Source organism: Nomascus leucogenys, chromosome 17 (assembly GCF_006542625.1).
Source record: "Nomascus leucogenys isolate Asia chromosome 17, Asia_NLE_v1, whole genome shotgun sequence".
NCBI lineage: Eukaryota > Metazoa > Chordata > Mammalia > Primates > Hylobatidae > Nomascus > Nomascus leucogenys.
In genome coordinates, this window is record NC_044397.1 from 78,474,550 (window position 1) to 78,487,596 (window position 13,047).

The 13,047-nt window shown below is 36.6% G+C and overlaps 1 protein-coding gene across 2 annotated transcripts in view; it reads left to right on the top strand.

Moving 5' to 3' along the window:
* SKAP2 (src kinase associated phosphoprotein 2) overlaps positions 1-13,047 on the top strand; it is a 200,400-nt gene that overhangs the window by 177,758 nt on the left and 9,595 nt on the right. For both annotated transcript variants that reach the window (XR_004026389.1, XM_030796056.1), the window contains exon 11: positions 4,456-4,568. Coding sequence is in view for 1 of the 2 variants with exons in the window: in XM_030796056.1 (XP_030651916.1) it covers positions 4,456-4,568 (113 nt within the window). In the remaining variant the exon portion in view is untranslated. The remainder of the gene's footprint in view (positions 1-4,455; positions 4,569-13,047) is intronic.

Sequence of the window (13,047 nt, forward strand, 5' to 3'; positions counted from 1 at the left end):
ATGTCAGCTGGGGCAAGGTCTGCCATATCATCTCTGTGTCTTGCATAAAGCTAGAGTTAGGGTCACCTTCCCCTCTCTGATATGTCCATACATCACTCTTTCAAGCTGTCAAGGCCGGGTGGACAAGAAGTGTGTGTTCAGGAAGTAGCTTTCCAGGGTCCTTCCTACTGTGACATGTGGAAAGGAAACAGAGGCCTGATTCTAGACCTGGACAGGAAAGCAGAAGTAGGTTGCTACAAAAGGTTTTGGTTAGTGTTTTTTCAGAAAGGAAGCGAGAACAAAATCATTACATGTTAGCACTCTAGTCCTATAAAATGCAGCTATAAAACACTGAGGCTTAGTGAAACCTTGAGGACTATGTTCAATAGTAATTTAAGTATATATGTTTTGGGTTATGTATCATGAAACTTCTGCCAAAAACATGTAGTTTTCTTTTTAAGAAAATTTCAGTGCAGGTATAGAAAGTAGATACATACAGATGGTCCTTCCACAGATACAAATATTTTGGCTTAAAGCAATGGTATTTTTCAAAAGCCCTTTTAAAGTAAACATCTCCCAAATTTTTGCCTTTGAGGGTAGGAAAAAAAATCAGTTTTCCTCAAAGGAATGCAGTAAATAGATCTAGCCTTTCATGCAATAGCTATAAAACACTACAATAATTCTTATCTTTAGTGACATGAAATTCTTTTCAAGCAACAGTTTTAATGCTTTTGCATAGAAGTGACCTTTGCTCTTCCCTAGGCTGTCAAAGATGTAACACTAGAAGTTTGTTTGCCACGCAGGGCAGTGAGTTGACAAGGGTATTACTATCTTGCTGAGCATCACATGACATGAACTTCTAACCTTACTCAAGAATGTTATATATTTTTCACATTGACTGATTTTACTAAACCCCCCCACCACAGACTTTTCTAATGTAAAGTATGTAAGCAAAAACAAAATTAATCTTGTGTTTCTTACAAGTTCCTTCACGTTCAAACTTATATATCTTACAGATACGTGGGTGAGTATATACATAAAATAAAGATTCCATTTGATTTTTTTGAACATTATAGAATATGTTTACCTTTCTAAAATAGTTTTTAAACCTTTTAACACCAAAGGAGAGATTCACCACTATCTTATTCTCATATGTTTCACCCGTGGTCATCATGTTTTTCATCTTTGCAAAGTATCTCCTCTGTCTACATGTTTCATAACAATTCTGTTAGCTTTGCCCAATGAGTTCTTCTTGTGTGTTTTTAAAAGCAGAAGTAAGAACATCGTTTTAATCTTTCACAGGCTGACTAATTAATTTTTTTCTTTCTTACCTTTTTTTAATCATTCATGCTTCTCAAGACAAGAAACATAATGTAGTTTTTTTTTGTAATTTTTAAAATATAGATCATGATGTGGATAGAATAGGAAAATTAATCCATGTAGTAAAGACAACTAAACATACTTAATTTGTGCTTTAAAATGTATGTTTATGACATTTGCCTCATCCCATCTTTAAAACTACATATCTCAACTGGATTCTTTTTCAGTGTTTAGGGGTGAACAGTGTTAACTTTTGCAAACCTGCGCTTTCGAGGCTGTCTGTGCTTAATTTTTTGTGTATGTTTAGCTACACTTTAAATTTTAAAAAGTAAGCTAGAGGAGATTGCTTCTCTTTAAGGAACAAGACTGTTCCTGATTTTTGTGTCCAGATTTCATATCAAGAATTCAAACATTACTTCCCTGAGACCAAACCTAATAAACATATACTGCCAGGGTTTTTTCCCCCCTACTTACAATTTTTTCTGCTTTGTAACTAGTATTGCATGCTGAAATAGATAGACTAGTAAATCATACATGTATGTAGCTGTGTGACATAAACAAATTATTTTTTAACAGAGCTCTCGTATGGGACTCAAAAATGAGGTTGGTCTTTGGGTAACATCATCATCAAGATTATAGAAAGCACAGTTGAAAATGCATCTTTTTCCCGGTATTGCCAAATCACTAGCTCTGTTGCCTCTTTACAGCAGTGAGATTTAATGAAATGCTCATGATGCACATCTAGGGAGAGATGCATCTTGCACACGGTGGGGGTCTCTCTTCCCCTCATGTGCTCCTGTAACTCCCATTAGTATTAATGGGAGTTTCAGCAAGCATATCGAGGGGAAGAGAGACCCCAAAGTGATAAGGATTATGTGTTAGAAATTACCATATACTTTTCTTCTCCTTTTTTCTCTCCCGTCCCCTTTGAGAATCTATTGAATAAAAACTATTGTAAGAGAATCTGAAAAAAAGGAAGAGCAGCCTGGACAGCTGGGGAATGCAATGGGACAACATAGCTAAGCCAAAACCTCTACTCTAGTTTTTAGTCCAAGTTTTGTTTCTTCCACTTTTTTGGAGCAAGCCTAAGGCTGAGCAGCATGGGGAACACAGACTAAAGAAACCAGCCATTTAGATCCTTTTATCTCCTGGCCAGTTACTGTGGGGGAGGGCCTCGCATGTTACTGTGGGGGAAGGCCTTGCATGTGAAATGATGTCATCCTCTCTTTGCTCTAATTCCCTGACTTTTAAACTGACACTGACGGACTGCAAGGGGCACAACATTTGACCCATTTACCAGTTGATTTAATCTGACTAGAATGTTTCAACTTCTAAATCTCTATTTGTCTAAATAAGTGGTTTTTAAAGGAAATCAGTCACTTTATTATTAAGTGATTTTTTTCTTTTAAAAAAATTGACAATGTTTGAAGTGATCTGGCCAGCTGCAGTGCCCTCTAGTGTCCATTTTTAGAATTTACTTAATACATGCTTTGGGGAAAAAAATGTAATGAAGAGTGGCCACAAGCATTGTTAGTTCTTGGTTGGATTCCCAAGCTTGTGTACATCCCTGCTGGTACATGATGAGTGCTCAAATGCTAGTGTGGAGAAGTCAATAAGGTTTCTATCTCTCCCACTGCCTCCTCCTTTCTCTTCCTCCTTCTCTCCCCACTCCCATTGTCCCTCGTTCTCTTTTTTAATTCTTAGAAAACAAGAGACAAAATTTAATAGAGGGATTTTACTAGGTTGTATATTTTCTAGTCCATCTTTATTTTCTTATAAGCGAAAAGTAGCATTCTATTTCCTAAATATTCAGACTCCATATTATTCAGATTATCTTTTTTTTGGCTTTAAAATATTTCTTAAAGAGAATTTTAAAATTTTCTAGTAAACTTAACACTTTGTATAAATCACAAAAAATGTGTAATAAGATGAACACCCTAATGACATGCTAATGTGACTAGTTGTGTTGGAATCACCAAAAAGCCTGCTGTTTGAGAGCCATGTAACAATACTGAGATGACAACCCTGGTCCAGCTTGTGTCTCCACAGTTATCCCCTCAGAATTCAAAGATGACATTCCAACGATGGAAGTCGTTAGCACGTATATAATCTGCCTGGCTAGTGAACACACGGACATCTTATTGATATTACTTGCATTCTTTTTGTGTTAACTCATCAAAACTCAATTATCATGAAATTAAAAGCAGGAAACAGTTCTTAGTGTAACAAAAGCGTCTAGTGTGTTTAACTGTGTTCTGTGTTGCAGGAGATCCGCGCTGTACAAGTGACAAAGCATTTATTACCCATTTATTGTGGTATTACAGAGTGGAAAGTGCTAAATAATCAATCAGTTAATGGTCTGTATGGCAGTTTGAGCACATCACATCCATTGTGCTTATGCTGTTAGAAGGATGAGCTGATACTCCAGTGTATGTTGCATGTTTATTCAGAGCCTAATGTCCTAAACCGGGGCTGACAAAAATCTGTTGAAAAATGCAGCTTCAACACTGGCAATTTCAAAGTTGCTAAAAATTTTCAAAGATAACTTTGGCTTTGGGTACAAATGTCCCTAAAGAAAATTGCTGCAATTACTCTTTATACCGTTTCCACATTGTTGTTGTCTTTCATTAACCAGCTCTAGGGTTTAGTATTTTTTTTAAAATTTTGGTTCCTTAGTTTTGGTTTTATATTTGTACATTAGCTCCTTTACTATTATTATTTTCATGAAGTGTCCCAAATTTTGTGAGATGGTTATTTCACAAAGCGTGTGTCACATCTCATGGATATTGCTCATTGTGAAGTGTGGCAGACACATCTTCAAAACATGTTGCAAGTGGGCTTAGGTTTGTTATTTAAAATAAGTGGGAAGCAACTTTTAGGTGCTGGTTTGATGACAGCATATAGCAATTACAGATTTTAGATGAAAGGCAGAAAAAGAAAAGCAGAAATTCAAAATCAGATCTTTTTGAAAGCGGTCTTGAGGATAGTGAGACATAGGATTCATGTGAATGTAATAAAATATTCGTTTACTCAGGACAGAATTTTTTTAGACTATTTTGGTGATCTAGGGCATCGTTTAATTTCTATTGGTTTATTTTGAAATGAGGGGTTATTACATGAAGGCCCTAATTCATGCTTTCTCTTTCTTCCTCCTAGGGGATAAGAGCACTGATTATGCTAATTTTTACCAGGGATTGTGGGATTGTACTGGAGCTTTTTCTGATGAGTTGTCATTTAAGCGTGGTGATGTGATTTACATTCTTAGCAAGGTAAGAAGATACCCCAAAATGACATTTGTAAAGAGGGAGTACAAAAGCTCGATTTTTAATGCATTTGGATTTACAGCGCTAGGGAAGAATGCCAATTGGAATTCTTCTAGGTCCTTGTTAACAATTGGGAGTTCACAATAATTAATTATTTTGTCAAGTGAAATGTAATCAAATTTTAAACACAATCAGATAACAGGATTCAACTTAACAGTGTGTTTACCTATCACTTCAGCCCTTGGCTGACATCCACCTACTGCCTTCTCCAGAAACAATATACTTATGTGAAAGTTAACATTGTAAGGTATTAGATTATTTATTATGTTTTTCTTTCCTCTTCCTTTTTATTCTTCTGTGTGCTTATTCTGATTTTGTCTGCCATTCACTACTGGAAACACTATGTTTATAGAACAAGTTTTTCATCTTTATGTAAATACGTTGGGTGTTCCGGCAATTTAAAAGCATTGCTTTTCTATTCAGACAGGCTTAGGTAATTTTTTAAGTTGTTTAGCATAGTATATTTGTAAACAAAATGGCAAAGTATAATTCTATAAACCCATCTTCATATATATATATATATGTTTATGTGTGTGTATGTGTATATGAATTCTTGTGTCTGCTTCTTAAAATACTGGATTATTCAGAATCTTTTTGTCCTTAGATCTAAAAGTCAAGTTTCTTATTGTGATTATACATTTGATAATGTATGTGAGCTCCCTTAATTTTCATATTTTAATTTCCCCTGTCGTAATATGGGGATTTAAAACTTTCCCTCTGTCTACTTACAAGACTACTTTAGAAACAAATGATGTATGAAAACAATTGAAATATAAGTAGAAAAATGTCAAACCATAAGTCTAGGAGGTTGATGTGGTTTCTTTCTTGATTAGAGAAATATTTTGGACTTTTCAGAGAGATAGTATGACTTGTTAGAGGCAGAAGACAATTTGGAAAGAAGGCCACATACTGAATTTTAACACTAGATGGCCGGTGCCTAAAATCATAACACGGAGAATCATCGAATGTTAGAGTGATGAGTCTCAATGACGATAATCTAATTCTTGGTTTTATAGATAAAGGAACTTGGGTCAAGAAAATGCCAGAATCATGATTTGAGCTGTGTCTTGACTCCCAGACCAGTGCTTTTACCTTTGTTTTTTTTCCTGTGCTCCTTCTTTCCTTCCTTCCTTCCTTCCTTCCTTCCTTCTTTCCTTCCTTCCTTCCTTCCTCCCTTCCTTCCTTCCATCCATCATAAAGCACCTGCAATGTGCCAGGACCCACTCTGACAACTGTGATAAAATAAATAAAGCCAACTGCGATAATTGCTAGTTAGGGTGCCCAAAGCTAAGGCTGGTCACTTATTTCTCTCAGTCTTCTGCTCATTAGCATGGGTTTTTGTTACTGTTGTTCCCAGAAAGATGTTTTAAGTTCTTGGATGCTATAGTCATGTCACAACTCTTGATTAAGCCTGTTATTGAGCATTAAATTGTCCTGAGTTAAGATAACAGCTTTTTGGTTAATTACTTAATAAAGAAATCAAACTGATTAGTTTCAACTCCTGTCAAGAAACTTTCTTGGAATCATTCCTAAATTTATATAGCTCACAGTCTTTTTAAAACCAATTTAGCTGCAATTGTGTATAAAACTAAAACGTTGATTAGATTTCACTTGCAAGTTCAGATTATAGGAGTGAGTGGCATATAGCCATTATACTCCTTTTGTAAATATGAAATGTATAAAGCCCATGTGGATCTATTTGTAAAACCCTCTTTATGAATCAGGTTATCTTTGTTGCTGAAAGCTAGGTAGAGCACCAGCTTCCAGAACTGGCTGTGAAACAAGCCACCATAGGCATCTCTTATTTCTACTGTTGCCTCAGGAAATAATTTTCAGTTAACATGAAATTAAAAGTATAATTATAGGTGTGTATCATACTTTTAGGATTCCGAAGGAGGCAGTTCCTGTTTTGTGGAGACTAATTTTATTTGTGAAGCCTGATTAGAGAACAAAGGTTACGGGTGTTCCAGCCCATGGGAAGCACATACTTCCATTTAACATTTTTAAATGCTATTATTTGGGAGAGAGCTGATCGAAAGTACTTCCTCTACCAGTGTTTTGCAAGGCTTGAAGTTTCACCATCATGATCATATTTATTAAGGGCCTTCTAGAGATGTGTAATTTACCTGGGGTTCATTTTGGAGTTTGAAAAAAGAGCCAAGAAAGAAGACCCTGTTAGCCAGCACGTTATTACCTTTGGCTGAATAAGGTTCAGTGTTCATCGTTACTCACCTGTGGACCTAGTGGAATCAACCTGGTAAATCTTGGTGAGGATGAAAAGGAGAAGACATTTAGCTTTCCTTGATGAGATTTGGACATATTCTGGGCTATTGATGGGTGTCTTGGCTGCGAGTAGACAGATTGCTTTGGGTTGAGTATATGTTTGTGAAGACTTACTTCCTTACCTTCCTTCAGACAAGTTCAGCTAGGAATGAATCTCTTGAGACTTTCTAGTAGTCTTTATTGACTTGGCCTTCCAGTTTTATTGAAACTTTGGCAAACTCAGACTGTAAATTAATACCATAAATTCATTTAATGTGTGAATAACTGCAATTTTGAATGCTTGATATTATTCCAAATTAAGTACAATCAGTATAGAAACCACCAGCATTTTTAGATGCCTCGCAATGTGTTTAATTGAGTTTCTCGGTTGTATTAAGATTTTGTGGTGATGGGATGAAATTTTACCTTTCCGTTTATTTTTTTACACCATCTAGTGGCTCAGAATGAGTGGTGCAGGTAATTGCAGGTATTGTACACAATCAAAATGGTGTCATAAATTCAACTTTAAATCCAGCTATGGGTTATTACTTTCCTATTTCATGTCAATAAAATATTAGCATTAATCATGAAAAACTTTGTTCATCATTCTGAATTAAATATAGAAATTGTATATATAAGGAAGAATACATTTTAAGGATTCTAAAATAGTATTTGTAGAGATACAGGAAAGGTGTACTTTGTAAAGAAATTAATGCCATGACGTGTCTATTAATAATAAATAAGACCATTTAAAAGATTTTAAAGATATGCAGCTTTCTTTTAGTAATGGACTCATTTATAATTTGAAATACCAAATTATCACTGTTTGATTTACCTTCTAGAAGTGTGTCAGTTCTGAAAATATTCTTTAAAAAGGCAACATAAAATAGTTTAAGAAAAGATGCATACTTTCAATATAAATAAACATTTAGACAAAACAAGAAATAAAATCCCATGCATTATAATGAAAGTGTTTTAATTTTTTTGTTTTTTATTTGTTTGTTTGTTTTGAGATGGAGTCTCACTCTGTCGCCCAGGCTGTAGTGCAATGGCACGATCTCGGCTCACCGCAACCCCTGCCTCCCAGGTTTAAGCAATTCTCCTGCCTCAGCCTCCCAAGTAGCTGAGGGTGTGCCACCACACCCAGCTAATTTTTGCATTTTTAGTAGAGACAGGGTTTCACTGTTCTGGTCAGGCTGGTCTCGAACTCCTGACCTCAGGTGATCTGGCCGCCTCAGCCTCCCAAAGTGCTGGGATTACAGGCATGAGCCACTGTGCCCAGCAAGTGTTTTAATTTTGTAAATGTAATGGCAGAAAAACATTTAACTAGCTTGGGGATTCGGTTGTTTTCATTTAAAAATCACTACAGAAATATAGTTTTATTTAAAAATTCAATATATTGTTTTCTGTTTTGCAAGAAAGCCTTGATGGAATGTTATCTGTGCTCAGTCAACCTGGGGGTGATTTATTTATTTTAGGCCTCTTTTGAAAGTTATACAAATCTTAGCCTTTATTTTTTATTTTTCTTCTGGTGCAAATCAAATGTTGCAATAAAGAAAGAAGAGTAGGCAGATACTGTGCCCTTCCCCCTTCCCTTTTTAACATTTTCCAATTAGCAGCTATCATGTGACCCCTGGCTGAGATAGCCCCTCCTTCAAAGTGTCCAGCATTTTCTTAGGTTTCACCTTTGAACCTCACTAATAATAAATCTAAACACCGCCTGCCTTAAAAGGCAAGCCAGTACTTTTTGCTTTATACTTCTATTCACATAGGGTTGCTGCTATTTTTTTATGTGTTAAAATTAAAAGCTTCAGTAGTTCAATGGAGATTTGGAAATCTCTTTTTTCTCTTAAAAAATGGATGAAATTTATAAAGACTGATGAAAGCAGAATTTGTGATTTTAATGACAGTTGCATTGTTAGTGAATTAACAATTGGTTTCAGATTCATTTGATGGGGGAAAATCATATTTGAGATAGAAAACCTGTATTTCCTTAAGAAATTGGGTTGTTTAAAATAATGCTAAATATTTTTGTTAGTTTTCATTTCATTTTTATTACCACTAAATAAAACAGGAACATAGTATTATAGCTAATAGTATTTTCCTAGAACCATGTTTGTGAAATTTTATCATTTTAATAGCAGGATCCAGATCATATAGCAATAGGTATATTCCAAGGTCCCAAATGCCTTTTTGGTTATGTTATTCTATCTTGCTCTTCTGGATTTCTATCCTCTATTAGTTTATCTTTCAATCTGTACTCCTCAATAAATTGCTAACGACATTCTTATACTTACTTTTAAAGCAATAAATTATTTTTAGAGATTTAATAACAGACAAGCTATACTTCAGAAAAGAGGCACAGTACTTTGATACTAAAAGAAAAATGAGAGTTAAGAATTCTGGAATATTTTATCTAGTCTAGGGCATATGCGACTAGCTTTGCAGCCTTTGAGAAACTTTTTATTAAGTCAAACACAGGAAATGTAGGTGAAGACTGTGGTCACCAATATACAATAAAAAGGTACTTTTTGGTGTATATTGGTTAGAGTTTCAAGCAGTACCCCCCTTTATATCTGTTTGGTTGACTTTTTTCCAGTGATTGGTGAATTGTGACTGTCATTGACCATTTGCTTCTCATTGTAAGAATGTAAAGATTAAGTTACTATGGCTTTTTTTGGCTTCAAACCTATGTTAATAAATGAAATGAAAGTCTTGTTGAGCTTTATTGGCAGAGGGAAATAAGTTACTTTTTAGCTGTCTTAGTTTTTCATTTGTAACCATATGACCCAGTATGCCACAAAAAGCATGGCCAACTGCTGCAGAGTAGCTAGGATATCTGAATGTGGGACATGCATTGTTGACACTAAGCTAGCTCCAAAATGTTATATTTTATAGCCTTTTGATAAGAAGAAGTGTTTGTATTTGTGCTTGCATTTGTTTGGTCCGATGACATTTAGTTTGTATGCTGTCAGTATGGATGTATGGTCTAGGGTACAGTGGAAGCATTAACGAGGCCAACCTCCTATTTAGTACCCGTCTCCTCCTAGTAGTGAAAAGCAGTTTATGGACACAACACCATGTCAGAAAATGTTCTAGTTCTACTCATAGGACTCCTCTTGTTATCTGTTTGTGAACACTATGCTTAAGTACTTCCCTACTTCCTCTTACATAAATTGGAGGAAACATTCCAGAAAAATGTTGGCAGATGAAAGCAAAAGGTGCTTATAGGAGGCAGGCTGGCAGCTTCAGCCCTCGCAATGGCCTGACAGGTAGAGGAAAAGCCAGAAGGCAGTGTCAGAGAGGCAAGGTGAGCAGAGGTGGCAGTGGAGGAGGCTGCTTTGGAAAGGAGCCCACCTGTAAAGCCTATGTGATTTACTTCAGCATGAATAACTAAGAGTTTGGCAGCAGCAAAACAAAACCTTAAAGAAAAGCACTACGTTGATATATTTTTTTTAATTCTCAGTTGAACAATTCATCATTTCAGCCTTGAAAATCAGGAACTCCCTCAGTGTGTATAGCATTCTTTCACTCCTTTGAGATGGCTTCTTCCTCGTCCCTTTAGAACATGGAGCTAGATATTCCAGGGAAATCATTAGGCATAGAGACTAGAGATAGACCTACTGATTAAGGAAAGTTTTAGAGTCAATGTTTAGTAAATTATAGATAAGTGACAGGTGTTCATCATTGAGTATTCAGCTATCAAGGAACAACCAGCATGCCAGGTGTTGTGGCTCACTCCTGTAATCCCAGCATTTTGGGAGGCCGAGGCAGGAGGATCACTTGAAGTCAGGAGTTTGAGACCAACCTGGCCAACATGGTGAAACCCTGTCTCTACTAAAAATAGAAAAATTAGCTGGGCGTGGTGGTGCGCACCTGTAGTCCCAGCTACTTGGGAAGCTGAGGCAGGAGAATGACTTGAACCTGGGAAGTAGAGGTGGCAGTGAGCTGAGATCGTACCACTGCACTCCAGCCTGGGTGACAGAACATGACTCCATCTCAAAAAAAAAAAAAAAGTTAAAATTATAATAAAATGTTATATTCCTCAAATACTTGTTCTCTTTGGGAGAAGATAAGATTCTCTTTGGAAGAGCAGGGTGGAGACCTGCTCATAATAATCAGATTGCCTTATAGTGCATCCCAAAGTACTCTGTTTTTCTGTTGTTGCCATAATACTTGCTATACCAATTAGTGGGCAGGGAGTGGGGGAGGGAATGAAAAAGTGTTTATTGAGCATTTACAATGTCCTGTTCTAGGTACTTAATATGGTTTCACACATATAATTAATATAGTAACGCTGTGAAGTAGATGATGTTATAATTTTACAGATTAGGAAACTGATGCGCAGTAAGGTTATTATGGAAATTATCTGAGGATATGCAGCTATTAAGTGCCTTCTCCAGGTATCAATACAGGTCTGACCCTAAAGCCTTTTCTCTTTCTACTTTGCTACACTTAAGTGGGACTTCATTAGGACTTTAACTTTTCTTCTATATCAGAGGTTAATTGTGATTATCACATCCCACTTCTAAACAACAGCAAACCATGTTATTGACAGTATCTTTTACATAATTAAATCTTGTATAGATGGTCAAAATTATTTCATTTTCTAATCAACAAATATTTGGTGAACACTCATGCAAAGTACTATTTTGAGCAGGATCCAGAAAAGCCACAAACTGTTATTCAAGGAGACTGCAATTAAGTCGAAGAGACCAGTGCATAAAATAGATAACAGGAATAAAACACAATGTAGGGTATCAGTGTTGTCCTGGAGAATCCCAGAAGAAAGGGAAGTCAGTAAATACTGGAGTAAGTAAGTAAGGAAAGATTCATAGGAAATGGAACTTGAACTGGAACTTTATGTATAAATGGAGTTTATTCATTTAACAAATATGAATGCTTATTTTCTGTGTCTATTACATATAAAACCTAGAAGAACAGCTATGGAAAGGGGTGGATGGCCGTATTGATGAAAGGGGAGCATAGAGCCAATAGACATCAGTCATCAGTCATTCAGGATCACTTCTTTTTTTTTTTTTTGAGACAGAGTCTCGCTCTGTCACCCAGGCTGGGGTGCAGTGATGCAATCTCAGCTCACTGCAACCTCTGCCTCCTGGGTTCAAGCATTTTTCCTGCCTCAGCCTCCCAAGTAGCTGGGATTACAGGCTCCTGCCACCATGCCCGGCTAATTTTTTGTATTTTTAGTAGACATGGGGTTTCACCGTGTTGGCCAGGCTGGTCTCAAACTCCTGACTTCAGGTGATCCTCCCGCCTTGGCATCCCAAAGTGCTGGGATTACAGGCATGAGCCATCACACCTGGCCAGAATCACTTCTCCTTCCTTACCTTGGAGAATGGTAGGCAGCCAGAGAAACCCTGTGAGAAACCAAATCAACCTGATGTTTCCAAGCTAGTTTTTCTACAGCAACTTACACCACTTTTCCCTTATCTTCTCCTGTGCTTTGTGTGTTAACCACACTCTCAACTACTTACTCTTCCCTGAACACAGCACATTCTTATATCTCTGCAGGCCTTCACGCCTGCCATGTATTGCTCCTTTCATTATTCCTTCTGGAGTCTCAGCCCAGCTGTCACTTTCTATGTAAAGCCTCTCAGATCCTGCTGTAGGATTAGTTGCTTCTCTTTTTACAAACATTTTCCCTCTCTTACCTAACATTCAATATAATGGTTACCTGTTTCTCTGGCTTTATGTCTAAACTCTGAACTTCTTAAGGTAGACACTGTGTCTTAAGTATTTTTGTATCCCAATACGTTAACAGTATGGCAGATAGATGTTTATTATGCGTTTACCAAAATACAGTCAACAACAGGAAATAATCCTGACTTCTTAAAAGAACTTAGAGTGATAGGATCATAGAGTGAGGGGGACCTTAGTGCTAGCCCTTCATTTTATAGGTAAAGAAGTTGAGGCTCAACATAATAGGGGAAAAAGAAATAAAAGCCCAAAGGAAAAATGGACCACTCCTATAGAGACCTCAAAAGACAATGGTGTTTCCGCGGTTGTACTTCCACCTTGGCCCTGAACTTCTTGGCAGCCAAACCAAAAAAGGGAGAGATGGGAGCTAGTAATTTCTTTTAATCATAAGGGAAGGATCTTGGCTTTTCCCAGCACTGGCTACTTAAATATTCTTACATGAATT